Source organism: Mustelus asterias, chromosome 1 (genome assembly GCF_964213995.1).
Source record: "Mustelus asterias chromosome 1, sMusAst1.hap1.1, whole genome shotgun sequence".
Classification (NCBI taxonomy): Eukaryota; Metazoa; Chordata; class Chondrichthyes; order Carcharhiniformes; family Triakidae; genus Mustelus; species Mustelus asterias.
In genome coordinates, this window is record NC_135801.1 from 36,706,525 (window position 1) to 36,720,136 (window position 13,612).

The 13,612-nt window shown below is 47.9% G+C and overlaps 1 protein-coding gene across 1 annotated transcript in view; it reads left to right on the top strand.

Moving 5' to 3' along the window:
- The window catches only part of nudt6 (nudix (nucleoside diphosphate linked moiety X)-type motif 6), a 232,293-nt gene extending 225,849 nt beyond the window's left edge, over positions 1-6,444 (top strand). The window contains exon 7 of the mRNA XM_078211281.1: positions 5,750-6,444. Within this exon, the coding sequence (XP_078067407.1) occupies positions 5,750-5,867 (118 nt within the window). The 3' untranslated portion in view covers positions 5,868-6,444. The remainder of the gene's footprint in view (positions 1-5,749) is intronic.
- Positions 6,445-13,612: the final 7,168 nt, after the last annotated feature.

A 13,612-nucleotide genomic window follows, 5' to 3' on the forward strand; every position in this document is an offset into this window, starting at 1 on the left:
CGAAAACAACCTCAAGCCCCTCAGCCTTTCCTCATACGATTTTCCCACCATACCAGGCAACATCCTGGTAAATCTCCTCTGCACCCTTTCCAACACTTCCACATCTTTCCTATAATACGGCGACCAGAACTGTACACAATACTCCAAGTGCGACCGCACCAGAGTTTTGTACAGTTGCAGCTCCGAAACTCAAGCCCTCTACCAATAAAAGCTAACACACCGTACGCCTTCTTAACAACCCTATCAACCTGGGTGCCAACTTTCAGGGATCTATGCACATGGACACCCAGATCCCTCTGTTCATCCACACTACCAAGTATCTTACCATTAGCCCAGTACTCTGTATTCCTGTTACTCCTTCCAAAGTGAATCACCTCACACTTTTCCACATTAAACTCCATTTGCCACCTCTTAGCCGAGCTCTGCAGCTTACCTATGTCCCTCTGTAACCTGCCACTTCCCTCTGCACTGTCTACAACTCCACCGACTTTAGTATCATCTGCAAATTTACTAATCCATCCTTCCACGCCCTCATCCAGGTCATTAATAAAAATGACAAACAGCAGTGGCCCCAAAACAGATCCTTGCGGTACACCACTAGTAACTGAACTCCAGGATGAATATTTCCCATCAACCACCACCCTCTGTTTTCTTACAGCTAGCTAATTCCTGATCCAAACCACTAAATCACCCTCAATCCCATGGGGAACCTATCAAACGCTTTGCTGAAATCCATATACACCACATCAACCGCTTTACCCTCATCCACCTCTTTGGTCACCTTCTCAAAGAACTCAATAAGGTTTGTGAGGCACGACCTACCCTTCATAAAACTGTGCTGACTATCCCTAATCAAATTATTCCTTTCTAGGTGATTATAAATCCGATCTCTTATAATCCTTTCCAATACTTTGCCCACAACAGAAATAAGGCTCACCGGTCTATAATTACCAGGGTTGTCCCTACTCCCCTTCTTGAACAAGGGGACAACATTTGCTATCCTCCAGTCTTCTGGCACTGTTCCTGTAGACAATGACGACACAAAGATCAAAGCCAAAGGCTCTGCAATCTCCTCTCTAGCCTCCCAGAGAATCCTAGGATAAATCCCATCTGGCCCAGGGGACTTAGCTATTTTTACCCTTTCCAGAATTGCTAACACCTCCTCCTTATGAACATCAATCCCATCCAGTCCAACAGCCTGCATCTCACTACTCCCCTCGACAACACTGTCCCTCTCCTGTGTGAATACCGATGAAAAATATTCATTTAGTGCCTCTCCTATCTCTTCAGACTCCACGCACAACTTCCCACTACTGTCCTTGACTGGCCCTAATCTTACCCTAGTCATTCTTTTACTCCTGACATACCTATAGAAAGCTTTAGGGTTTTCCTTGATCCTACCTGCCAAAGACTTCTCATGTCCCCTCCTAGCTCTTCTTAACTCTTCCTTTAGGTCCTTCCTGGCTAACTTGTAACTCTCAAGTGCCCTAACTGAGCCTTCACGTCTCATCTTAACATAAGTCTCCTTCTTCCTCTTCACAAGAGATTCAACCTCCTTAGTAAACCACGGTTCCTTCACACGTCTGCTTCCTTCCTGCCTGACAGGTACATATTTATCAAGGACGCGTAGTAGCTGTTCCTTGAACAACTTCCACATTACAATTGTGCCCATCCCCTGCAGTTTCCTTCCCCAACCTATGCCAGCTAAATCTCGCCTAATCGCATCATAATTTCCTTTCCCCCAGCTATAACTCTTGCCCTTTGGTATATACCTATCCTTTTCCATTGCTAAGGTAAACGTAATCGCATTGTGGTCACTGTCACCAAAGTGCTCACTTACCTCCAAATCTAACATCTGGCCTGGTTCATTACCCAGTACCAAATCCAATGTGGCCTCGCCTCTTGTTGGTCTATCTACATACTGCGTCAGGAAGCCTTCCTGCACACATTGGACAAAAACCGACCCCTCTAAAGTACTTGAACTATAGCTTTTCCAGTCAATATTTGTAAAGTTAAAGTCCCCCAGTACAACTAACCTGTTACTTTCGCTCCTATCCAGAATCATCTTTGCAATCTTTTCCTCTACATCTCTGGAACTTTTCGGAGGTCTATAAAAAACTCCCAACAGGGTGACCTCTCCTTTCCTGTTTCTAACCTCAGCCCAAACTACCTCAGTAGACGAGTCCTCATCAAATGTCCTTTCTGCCACCGTAATACTGTCCTTGACTAACAATGCCACACCTCCCCCTCTTTTACCACCTTCCCTGCACTTACTGAAACATCTAAACCCTGGAACCTGCAACAACCATTCCTGTCCCTGCCCTAACCATGTCTCCGAGATGGCCACAACATCGAAATCCCAGGTACCAATCCTTGCTGCAAGCTCACCCACCTTATTCCGGATGCTCCTGGCGTTGAAGTATACACACTTCAAACCGCCTTCCTGCCTACCAGTACACTCCTGCGACTCTGAAACCTCATCCATGACCTCACTACTCTCAACCTCCTGTACACCGGAGCTACAATTCAGGTACCCACCCCCCTGCTGAATTAGTTTAAACCCTCCCGAAGAGCATTAGCAAATTTCCCCCCCAAGATATTGGTACCCCTCTGGTTCAAGTGCAGACCATCCTGAGCACTCGGAGGAAACCCACGCAGACACGGGGAGAATGTGCAAACTCCACACAGACAGTGACCCAAGCTGGGAATCAAACCCGGGTCCCTAGCGCTGTGAGGTAATAATGCTAACCACTGTGCCGCCCATGTATGAGACCTATCCTCAGCACAATCCATTGGTTCTTGACACAGAGAAGTGCATGTACAGATTATGGAATAGAACTGGTAGATCAGAGCAGGAGAGAAGATAAGAAAAGACTAAAATGGGTCAAAAAGAAGAAATTTAAGAAGTAAAAAATAAAGCAATTAGGAAATAGTTAAAAAGAAAATAATGCTTCTCATGTGCAGCTGTGAACCGAATTTCTCCACCACAGAGTTAAAAGCAGAGACATGTAAGAGCTGGTGAGGATCAAAAATAATGGCATCAGATTTTGCCTACATTAAGCCACAGATATTTAATATTGGAACAACAATTAATAAAAGGGAAGGCAGAAAGGATAAGTTGTGTGTTATCAACACACATGGAACCTAATCTTATGAGTTTGGACTTGCCAGCATCTGAGTTTTGTTTTTCAAAGCTGAAGCATAAATCATTGATTAAAAATGCTGATAAAAGAGGCCAATATCATTTCAGGAAACACACATCAAAATAATCCTTCCCAGAAAGCAATGCACAAAACAAAAATATCCTCCTGATGGTGAAAATCAATGCAATGTTGCAAGCTGGATTTCAACATCAAAAGTGCATCTATATATTGTAGTACTTTAATGTGCAAAGAATATCGCTCAGAATTTCGAAGAGATATGAGGAAAATGGATGCTGAGCCAAGATGGAAAAATTAGAAGGGCGCGAAAAACTTGGTTGAAGAGAGGGCTTTTAAAGAAAGTGTAATCGCGAGAGAGGTCATCGCGAGAATCCTCCTCAATCGTCTCCTCCCGGTGACTGAAGAGGGACCCTCTTGATCAGGCAATTCTGTGGACAAGAAGAGTTCCCTTCTGTGACCAGGGTCTTGCCCACTGCAAAATTGTCCGCTGCCTTCAGCAAACTTCACACCACTCCCTTGTTAGGAGTTGCCTGACTTGCCTCAGTGAGCCCAATTCACTTAATTGGGTTTGGAGCCTTGACTATCAATGTTATTGCTGCCTGATTGCAATGTCAGCAGTGTCCATTGCTTCCTATGCTGCTGCTGGGACTGAAAAGCTGTCAGTCCTCTTATTGGCCAGCATTCTTTGAGATGTTAAGGATGGAAGCCCCAATGCCAAGCTGTTAACCACCTGGTGATCATTGAACTGTGTCAAGGCTCCTGGAAATGGCTGGTGGGGTTGCCTCCAGCTCTTTTGTCTGAATGGAACCACCACTGCCACAGTTAAATTCAGCCCCGTGACTGCAGATTAGAGAAATCTCTTTCCATCTTTCTTTCAATACCTTGTAAATTTGAGGATTTAACTGGCAGAGCAACTTGAATGGTTTGTGTAAATGATTTATGTAAGTAGCCAATGGGAATAAGGTGCTTTGTTGACTGTCCAATGTGAAAATGTGCTTAAAGGCAGAAAGTGATAACCAACACCAGTAAAACTGTTGATCGTCTATCGATTGCTCCCAAGAATTACAAAAAGGTACTTTCAGCAATGTGAGGTTTCCAAAGTATTTCTGTATTTTTCATTTACTCTCCCCCATAAAAATAAAAGGAGACCACCCAATCTTCAGTCTCACTGGTGCACATATTCCTCATCCAAACTTTCAGCTTTTAACTAGGACATAAATAAAAGGTAGCCAACAGAACTCACTCTATAAATACACTCCCTCTCTCTTCCTCCATTTGTGCTGAAATCAGAAAACCCACGTGTCGAGACATCATTAATGTAAGTCAACCCACATCCTCACCATTTGGTACCATAAGTCATTGCATCTTGGCAACAATAAGATGCACATGGGCATGCTTCATTAATTTTAAACTATCATATGGCCTTTCCACTTACTTTGATCCTTAACCACCACTAATTGGGAAGTAAGCTACATCATCCATGAATGTTAAGCAGTTAATCAACCTTCTGATCAGTCGTACATATGAAGTACATCCGCACAACAATTTCTTAATGTTCATTAAATCATAATGCAGAGTGCATTTGCACTGGATTTAGCCTCCTTCATACTTAAAATTTAAATTGCTTTGCCAGGTCATTAGAAAGTTTTGAAAAGTTTGGGGCGGCACAGTAACACAGTGGTTAGCACTGCTGCTTCACAGCTCCAGGGACCTGGGTTCGATTCCTGGCTTGGGTCACTGTCTGTGTGGAGTTAGCACATTCTCCTCGTGTCTGCGTGGGTTTCCTCCGGGTGCTCCGGTTTCCTTCCACAGTCCAAAGATATGCAGGTTAGGTTGATTGGCCATGCTAAAATTGCCCATTAGTGTCCTGAGACGTGTAGGCTAGAGGGATTAGTGGGTAAAATATGTAGGGATATGGGGATAGGGCCTGGGTGGGATTGTGGTCGGTGCAGACTCGATGGGCCGATGGGCCTCTTTCTGCACTGTAGGGTATCTATCTATCTAAATGCTACGTAAATTATTCCACAGTATCATCTTATTTCTTTTACAAATCAGAATAACAGAAAGAAAATGGTTATACTTGTGATTCAAATTTTTCACTTGGCTATCAGAAATAGAGTTGAATTCTCCTCCTTCTGGGGCAGCAGGGTCAGGCTGACTCTTGTCCTTGACCCTGCCATGAGGTTCCTAGATCAAGGCCCATTCTGTTTCTTGAGTCAGCTCTGGTTCGAATTTCTGCTGGAGAAGAAAACAAAAGCAATATTGCAGTGGGTCACTTGATGCAGCATCAGAAGAAATATGGCTGCATTATGGTGGGCAACACAATCCCAAAGAATATTAAGTTTAATTTATTTTTGGTCTTGGACTGAGCTGAGGCCTAAACCAGGGAAGGTTTGAAGTCCAGGGAGAGGCAGTGAAGTCCACTATATGCTCCATTTCATTCAAAAATGGCTTCATTGGCCCTCCACTGCACCCCCAGGGCCTCCCATTCTTGGCAGCTCCTGGGGTCAGCAGTGTTGATGGTGGAAGGCAGAAAAACTGGGCAAATTGCCTGATTCCAACTCTACATTATTATTTACATTCAACAGGATGGTGAAAGGACATTTTGCAGCCTTCGCAACTAACGTGAGGAAGAAAAATCTTGAACAGGACCAAAGTGCCCTCTATATTTTTTATATTGTACTATTAATAAAAAAAGCAAAGTAAAAGCAGAGAGTTGATTAGAAGCAGATGCTGGAGAAGTGGTAAGATGCAAATTAGCCTAACAGTGGAAAATAAATATCTTATATATGTGATTAGAGGAAACAATGGGGCTATAGAAGTGGTAACTTCTAAATGGAGAGATAAGGAAATTGACACATATCTGCCAAAAGCTGACTCCACAAGGTGACTAATATCAAAGGGAAAGAAGTGGTATAACTGTAGAACAGTAAGAAGAAAGGGAGAGAGACTAATTAACAGCAAGCAGCTATAATCTCTCAAAAGAAGCAGCCATTTACACCTTCGCTGAACCGAAAGACTATTTCCCAGACGTAGCCACCTTAATCTGGTTGTGATAATTATTTTCTGTATTTATCTCAGAGGTTTTTAACGTTGGATGTTGTTTGGGGAAAAGGGATGTCTCAGAGTTCAGGTAAAACAGAGGAGGTTTTGGGATAGTTTCATGTAAAATTATGTGTGTATAACCATCAGTATCTTTAAGTGTTGTAGAGTATTTTGGTCCTTCTTGTCGAGTGTGTTTTTGTTTTTCTTCTAAGTTAATAAACATTCTTTATCAATTGTTCATACAATGACTGGACTGTTTCCTCACTGGGCTGCACATTGTTCCTCACATAATACCAAAAAAAACACATACACCACTGCAAACTGGTGTTCTAAGTTACCCTTCTGGGTTTTGGGATACCCTCACATTTAATATCAGTACGGTTCATAACAGTACAGCTGATCCATTTAAGTGTATGGGCCCTCCAAACCTTTTGCATGGCTACACACATGCTGTAACTTAAAGAGGTCAACTTGTTCATGGCCACCATTTGGACTACTATACATCTGTGCAGATTAGATGGGTCATTGGATAGGTGACATGTGCGGTAGCAGGCATTTTCTTGATTTTCTTCTGTTATTGCCTAAATTCAGAGAAAACTCAGTGCAAGTGAATGGGGTTTGAGTGAATTATAATTTCCCAGATAATGTCAGGAACAATGGAGGTATTTGAGATTCATTCAAGGTGAAAGGAAAGGTAACTAAATACAATTGACTGAAGCTAGAGTAGAAATTCATTAATCTGTGATTGAAGGCCTATATCAAAGCACTGTACTTTAAATTGAAAGAGATCAAATGTTTTCAGTGCAATAGATAGAGTTTCAAAGGTTTCAGCTTTCTAGGAAGGTTTAGAGACCTCAGATAAAAGCTATGTGAATACATTGGGGCTGAGTGAACAGCTTTGAAGAAGCAGAATCCCCAGTGAAATTGACATATCCTTTCTGTCAGAGGATTTCAAAGGGGCCTGCTCACACCTGCAGCTTCTGACAGAGAAAAAGGGAAATCTCTGCTGCAGAATGGAGTGCTGCTGTGATTTAAAACCCTGCCAGCTGTCCAAAGGGCGTGGAGATTAAAGTGACCCGGCTACTTCAAAGGTTTACAGCTGACAGGCAGGAATGCAGATGTTGTTCACAGGGCTGCCTGAAATCATCATGCCAGGGATAATCTTCAGGTCTGCCAAAGCTAGCAGGGGCAGTCAGTCATGAGACCCCCGTCCTAGGGGAATATGGTGAGGTCAACCCTTTGCCCCAGCCCATGCCCACCCAACCCCCAGGACCCTTGGGGGCCACTCCCTCTGTAGCCTGGCAGTGGCAGAGGGCAAATGGCCACTTGACTTACCTCTTTGACCCCCTGTTCGGTGCCCAAGGCACCAGGCCAGGATGTCAATGTCAGGGTGTTAGGGGGCAGTGCGCCATTGGCACTGCTAAGGCTCGTGGCCAGAGGGGGGGGGGGGGGGGCCTGAGTGGGTTTGAGGAGAGAGGGAGCCTGAGTAGGGCTTTCAAGGCAGAAGGGGGCTGAGGGGGTGTTCAGGCCAGGTCATCCTCATCCCTGTGCAGTGCTGGGGGTGGGGGAGGGGAAGGATGCCCCTCTTTGCTGAAGGTTTGGTGGTGCTCTCCTGGACCTCCCAGGCCCAGCATGCCAGGTTCATGCTGATTATTACCAACACCAAAGCCTGCCCATTGCATTTCCTGCTGGAGAGACATTTGGACGTCAGGAGTCCAGTGAATGGCCCATCAAACCTGTTACTTGTGTTACAATTAGCGGGTTTGCATAATTATCGGGTTGCCAGCTGCATAATAGAGTTGCCAGCTGCGATGGGGCCGGCAGAGCAGAGCAGGTGAATCCCGATAGCCTTCATGCCCAGCGGAAATTTTTGTCTGATGCTCATTCAGCAGAGCATTGAGATTCCCACAGGCCATCTGATGGGGCTGGTGAATTCCCTCCAGAGGGAGACTGCAGAAAACTGTAGTACAAAGAGACTTGGGGGGTCCTTGTTCATGAAACCCAGAAAGCTAGTATACAGGTGCAGAAGGAAATAGGGAAAGTAAATGGAATACTGGCTTTTATTTCAAGGCGGCGGGACTATGAAAGTAAAGAGATGTTGCTCCAACTGTACAAGGTACTAGTGAGGCCACATTTAGAATGTTGTGTACAGTTTTGGTCCCTTTATTTAAGGAAAGATATGCCATCACTAGAGGCAATACAGAGGAGGTTTACCAGGATGATCCCAGGTGTGGAGGGGTTGCCATATGAGGAAAAGTTAAACAGGTTGGTTCTGCACTCCTTGGAGTTCGGAAGAATGAGAAGTGATATGATTGAAACATATAAAATTCTTAGGGGATAGACAGGGTAAATGTTGGGAGGGTGTTTCCATTCAGGGGAGAGTGTGGGACCAGAGACTATAGTCACAGAATGAGCGGGTGCTTATTTAAGAGAGATTTGAGGAAGTATTTCTTCTCCCAATGAGTGGTGAATCTTTGGAATTCTTTACCCCAGGAAGCTGTGGAGGATGAAGCCTTGAACATTTTCAAAGCTGAGACCAACAGGTTTTTAATCAGTATGGGAATTAAGGGTTATGGAGATAAGGCAGGAAAGTGGACTTAGTTAGTGTTAGATCAGCCATGATCTTTTTAAGTGGGTGGCACAGTGCTTAGCACTGCTGCCTCACAACTCCAAGGACCCGGATTCGATTCCCGGCTTGGGTCACTGTCTGTGTGGAGGTTGCACGTTCTCCCCATGTTTGTGTGGGTTTCCTCGGGTGCTCCGGCTTCCTCCCACAGACTGAAAGATGTGCTGGTTAGGTGCTTTGACCCAAACAGGCACTGGAATGTGACGACTAGGGGAATTTCACAGTAACTTCATTGCAGTGTTAATATAAGGCCTTACTTGTGACTAATAAATAAAGTTTAATTTAAATCGCAGAGTAGGTTCAAAGGGCTGAATGACTGACTCTTGTTCCTATTTCTTATGGTCTTATGATCAGATTGAAGTATTTAAAAAGTGAAAAATTTGATAGGCTACATGCAGAAAAACATATTTTCCTGGTGGGGGAATCAAGAACATAAAGTTGAATTTTCCCAGCCCATCTGAGATGGGAAGGCTGCATTATGGATGGAAGGCATTAGGAAGGCAGCTTGCCACCATGGCATGTTGCCAGCCTAAGGAAGCGTGATGGCACAGCTGCCCACTTGGCAGCAAATTGAACCACTTAAATAGTTAATTAGGGACCATGTCCCACCCCACAAGCATTTTATGTTGGGGAAGGGGCCTACCACTGTGTAGCAAGACCTCCGGGTGAACCCTGGGGCTTCCCAGTGGGTTCAGGGCACTCCATGCCCTACAGAGAGTTCATCTGGTTGCAATGGCCACTCCTGGTGCATGGCCCCTACTGATGCAGCACAACCCGCCTACAAGGATGCCTTGCTATTGAGATGTCCTCTCCTTGAAACCACAGTTTCAGCAATGACAACCATCAGTGGTGGCGCTGCTAAGGGTGCTGAGCTGCCAGCCCTCTGATTGGACCAACAGCTCTTTGGGGGGGGTGGGGGGATGGGGGGGGGGGGCCGCGGGGAGTGACCCATCATCCTTAATTGGCCACCCCTGTCAATGTCACCTGGGTCCCTCTGCTGACTGAGGGGGATCATCTCCCACTTTTGGCTCTGGCTTCACCATTGATCAGAAAGTTTAGCCAATAATCTTAAAATTAGAAATAAAAACAGAAAATTCAGGGAATATTTAGGAAGTCAACAAGCATCAGCACAGACAGGAGCTGATTTGATTTATTATTGTCACATGTATTAGTAAACAATGAAAAGTATTGCTTCTTACGTGATGTACAAACAAATATACCGTTCACAGAGAAGGAAAGGAGAGAGTACAGAATGTATTGTTACAGTCATAGCTAGGGTGTAGGGAAAGATCAACTTTATATAGGGTATGTCCAATCAAAGGTCTAATGGCAGCAAGGAAGAAGCTAGTTCTTGAGTACTTGACCTCAGACTTTTGTATCTTTGTCCTGACAGAAAAGATGGAAGAGGGTATATCCGTGGTGTATGGGGTCCTTGATTATGCTGGCTGCTTATCCGAGGCAGCAGGAAGTGTAGACAGAGTTTTTACCATTTTGATTCTAAGTGCTGAATCTGGGCGCAATTCAGATCCGACTTGGAAACCTGTTCTCAGGCGCCCCCATACGCACTCAGCCTGAAAATAAATCGCCAGTCTGAATTGCACTGTGGGCGGGGCTTATTGAGCCAAAACACTGCTGCTCCGATCGGAGCCTTCAACTGTGCATGCACAGTAAACAAAATTTAGAAGTGCTCCTCTGCCACATCACACCCGGGTCGGTTAATGCCTCCTCCTGGCCCCCACAGACATTGTCCCGACCCCACAACATAACAGACCCACTTATTGCGCCCCTCCCCCTTCCCCACCCAGACCAATCACGGCCCCCTCCCCCCTTCCCCTCCACCGATCTCATGCAGAGTGGCAGCGGACCCCCCTTCCCCCTTCCCCTCCACCGATCTCAGGCAGAGTGATCCACACTGCCCCCCTCCACCCTACAGATATCAGGCAGAGGGATCCCCCTCACCCCTACCCTGGACCCTCCCGCACAAGGCCCCCATGTCCTCTGGAATCCGATGGCTGTGTGACGCCACCATCTCTCTCCCCTGTCCCCAATCATTGAGGCAGTCATCCATCACCACCCCGCCCCCCACACGCACTCTCCCCCCTCCCCGCCCATTTACCCAGCACCACAACTGCAAGTTCTCACTTGCCTTCCCCTCGATGCTAACAAGCTAACTGCATGGAACTTGCTGGAATGCTCTGCCAAACTGCCAGCAGCTGATCTGCCCTAACGAGGGGCAGTTCCATTAAAAACTCAAGTATGGATAGGCAGGCAGGCAGAGCAGGAAAAAAATGAGCTCACGACCAGCTCCCCAATTTTCTGGGGGTGACCTCGAGGGCTGCTGGATGCAGCAGAGGCGAGGCGGGACACCCTCTTCCTCCCAGGAGGACGCAGACCCAGGGGGGATGATGGAAATGCGGCCTGGGAGGAAGTTGCCGCCTCGGTCAGTGCCAGGGCAGTGGCCCCCTGAACTGTGAAGCAGTGCCGGAAAAAACTCAACGACCTCATCCGTGCAGCAAGGGTGAGTACTGAACCCCATTTAACATGTTCCCCCATATCTCATCCCCAGCATCCTGCATGCTTCCAGCTCCTGACCCCCAAGCACCTCCTTCCTTTCCCCCCAATGAGCCCCGCTGTGTTTGCCCTCCAAGGGCCACCACCTGATTCTCTGCAGGAGTCACGCCACCATTTCTTTCATGGCTCCTTCTGTCTCCACAAAAGAAGACCGAGCACAACACCTGTGAGAGGGCGAAGACAGGGGGTGGTGAGCCAGACCTCCGGCTTTGAGGAGTGGGTGCTGGAGCTCTCCAGGGAAGGGGAGATGCGGGCTGTCAGTGACAGCATGGTGAAGCTGCCGTCCAGACGTGCGCACCTGTCATTCCTTCAGTCACTTTGAGGCAACTTCTCGCGGGCACGAGTTTCGGGTACGAGGGGCAAGGTTTAAAGGAGATGTACGAGGTATGTTTATTTGCACAGAGAGGGGAGTGGGTGCCTGGAACTCTGCTGGGGGAGGCCGTGGATGCAGATACGATAGTGACCTTTAAGGGGCATCTCTACAGCTATGTGAATGGGGTGGGAATAGAGGCATACGGTCCCCGGAAGGGTAGGGGCTGACAATGGGCAGCCGGGTCGCTACTAGCTTGGAGGGCCGAAGGGCCTGTTCCTGCGATATAATTTTACTGGTGCTTTGTTCTATGTTCAATGGAGACATGTGAATCATATATTTGGCATCCCGATTCCTCTCCCTCCCCTGCGCTTAACCTTGTGTCCTGTGTTGAAGGAATGGATCCGGATGCTCTGGGGCCTTCTGGACCACAGGCCCTGGCTACACCTCCCGCCCATCCTGATCAAGACAGCTCGGACAGGTCCTCAGAGGATATGGGTGAAGGGACCTCCGAGGGTGGCACCGTTTATCAGCTTCCACCTCACAACTCACCATCCCAGATACTGACACGTCAGTGGATCCAGTTAGTGCTGAGGCTTCTGGGTCACTCTCTGATGAGCATGACACATCTTCTGATGTACAACGGGTGAAGGAGGGAACGTCAGTGGCCTCTGGCAAGCTGGGGCCTGCCGGAGGCGAGGACACAGCTGGCCCCAGGCTACATGCTGGGCCTCTGAGATCACTTCCCCCTCAGCTGCTGGAGATGCAGCAACAGAGCCAGGGAATGCAGGAGGGGCTGACGGCCACACTGGACCAACTGCGAGGCTGCTTGGAGGAGTCCCAAAGCTTTCAGGTAGACCAGCTATTGCCTGTCTTGTGTACTTCCCAGACCAACGCTGCAAAGGTGGCGTCTGCAGTGGAAAGCCTGGGGCAGGGGAACCTCACCATGAGTGGCAGGCTCCAAGGGATGGCCGAGTCACAGCAGACCACAGCTGAGGGACCAAACAGGCTTCTTGAGATTCTGCGGCCCATGGCTGAGAGGCTCAAGAGCTTGCAGGAGTCCCAGCAGGACAGCACTGAAACACAGTGGGCTATAGCAGCAACCCTTGAGAACATGGCCCAGTCTCAGCGGGTCACAGCTTGAGGGCTTGCAGACTGTGGTCCAGTCTCAGAGGGCACGCTGCGGCCATTGAGAGATGGCCCCGACTCAAGTGACCATCGCAGAGGGGTCAACCACCATGGGTAGGAAGCAGGTGGTCCTCCAGAACTGGCAGTGCCAGGTGACCAGAAGGCATTGGGGTGGGGGGGTAAATAGAACCCACAATCACCATCCCTGAGCGACTGAACCACCTGGTTATCAGGGCCTCCCTCAGTTGAGCTGTCAGCCCTCCATCGCCTGGCTGGTGTTCCAAGGCATGCTCTTTCTCCTCTTCCGCCTCCTCCTCTTCCACCTCCTCCTGCTGGTCATCCTCCCCAGTGACGGCCGGCTGGTCCTCTTCCTCCTCCAAGAGGTCACCTCGCTGCAGAGCCAGATTGTGCAAAGCACATCACCACAATGCGGGAGGAGATCAGGGGGCTGTACTGGAGGGCCCCTCCAGATCGGTCCAGGCACCGGAATCGCATCTTGAGGAACCCAATGCTCTCCACTGTCGCACGGGTGGCTACATGGGCCTCCGCCTCAGACACAAGCCTCCGCACAGGCGTCATCGGCCATGTCCGAAGCGGGTAACCCATATCACCCAGGAGCCACCCCTGCAGCCTGGGCTCCTCCTTGAATGCCTCCGGGATGTCAATGAAGCTGTCATGCACGCTGCCTGGATGTCTGGCGCAGACGTGCATGATGGTCATGTTATGGTTGCACACTAGCTGAACATTCAGGGAGTGGAACCCCTTCCTATT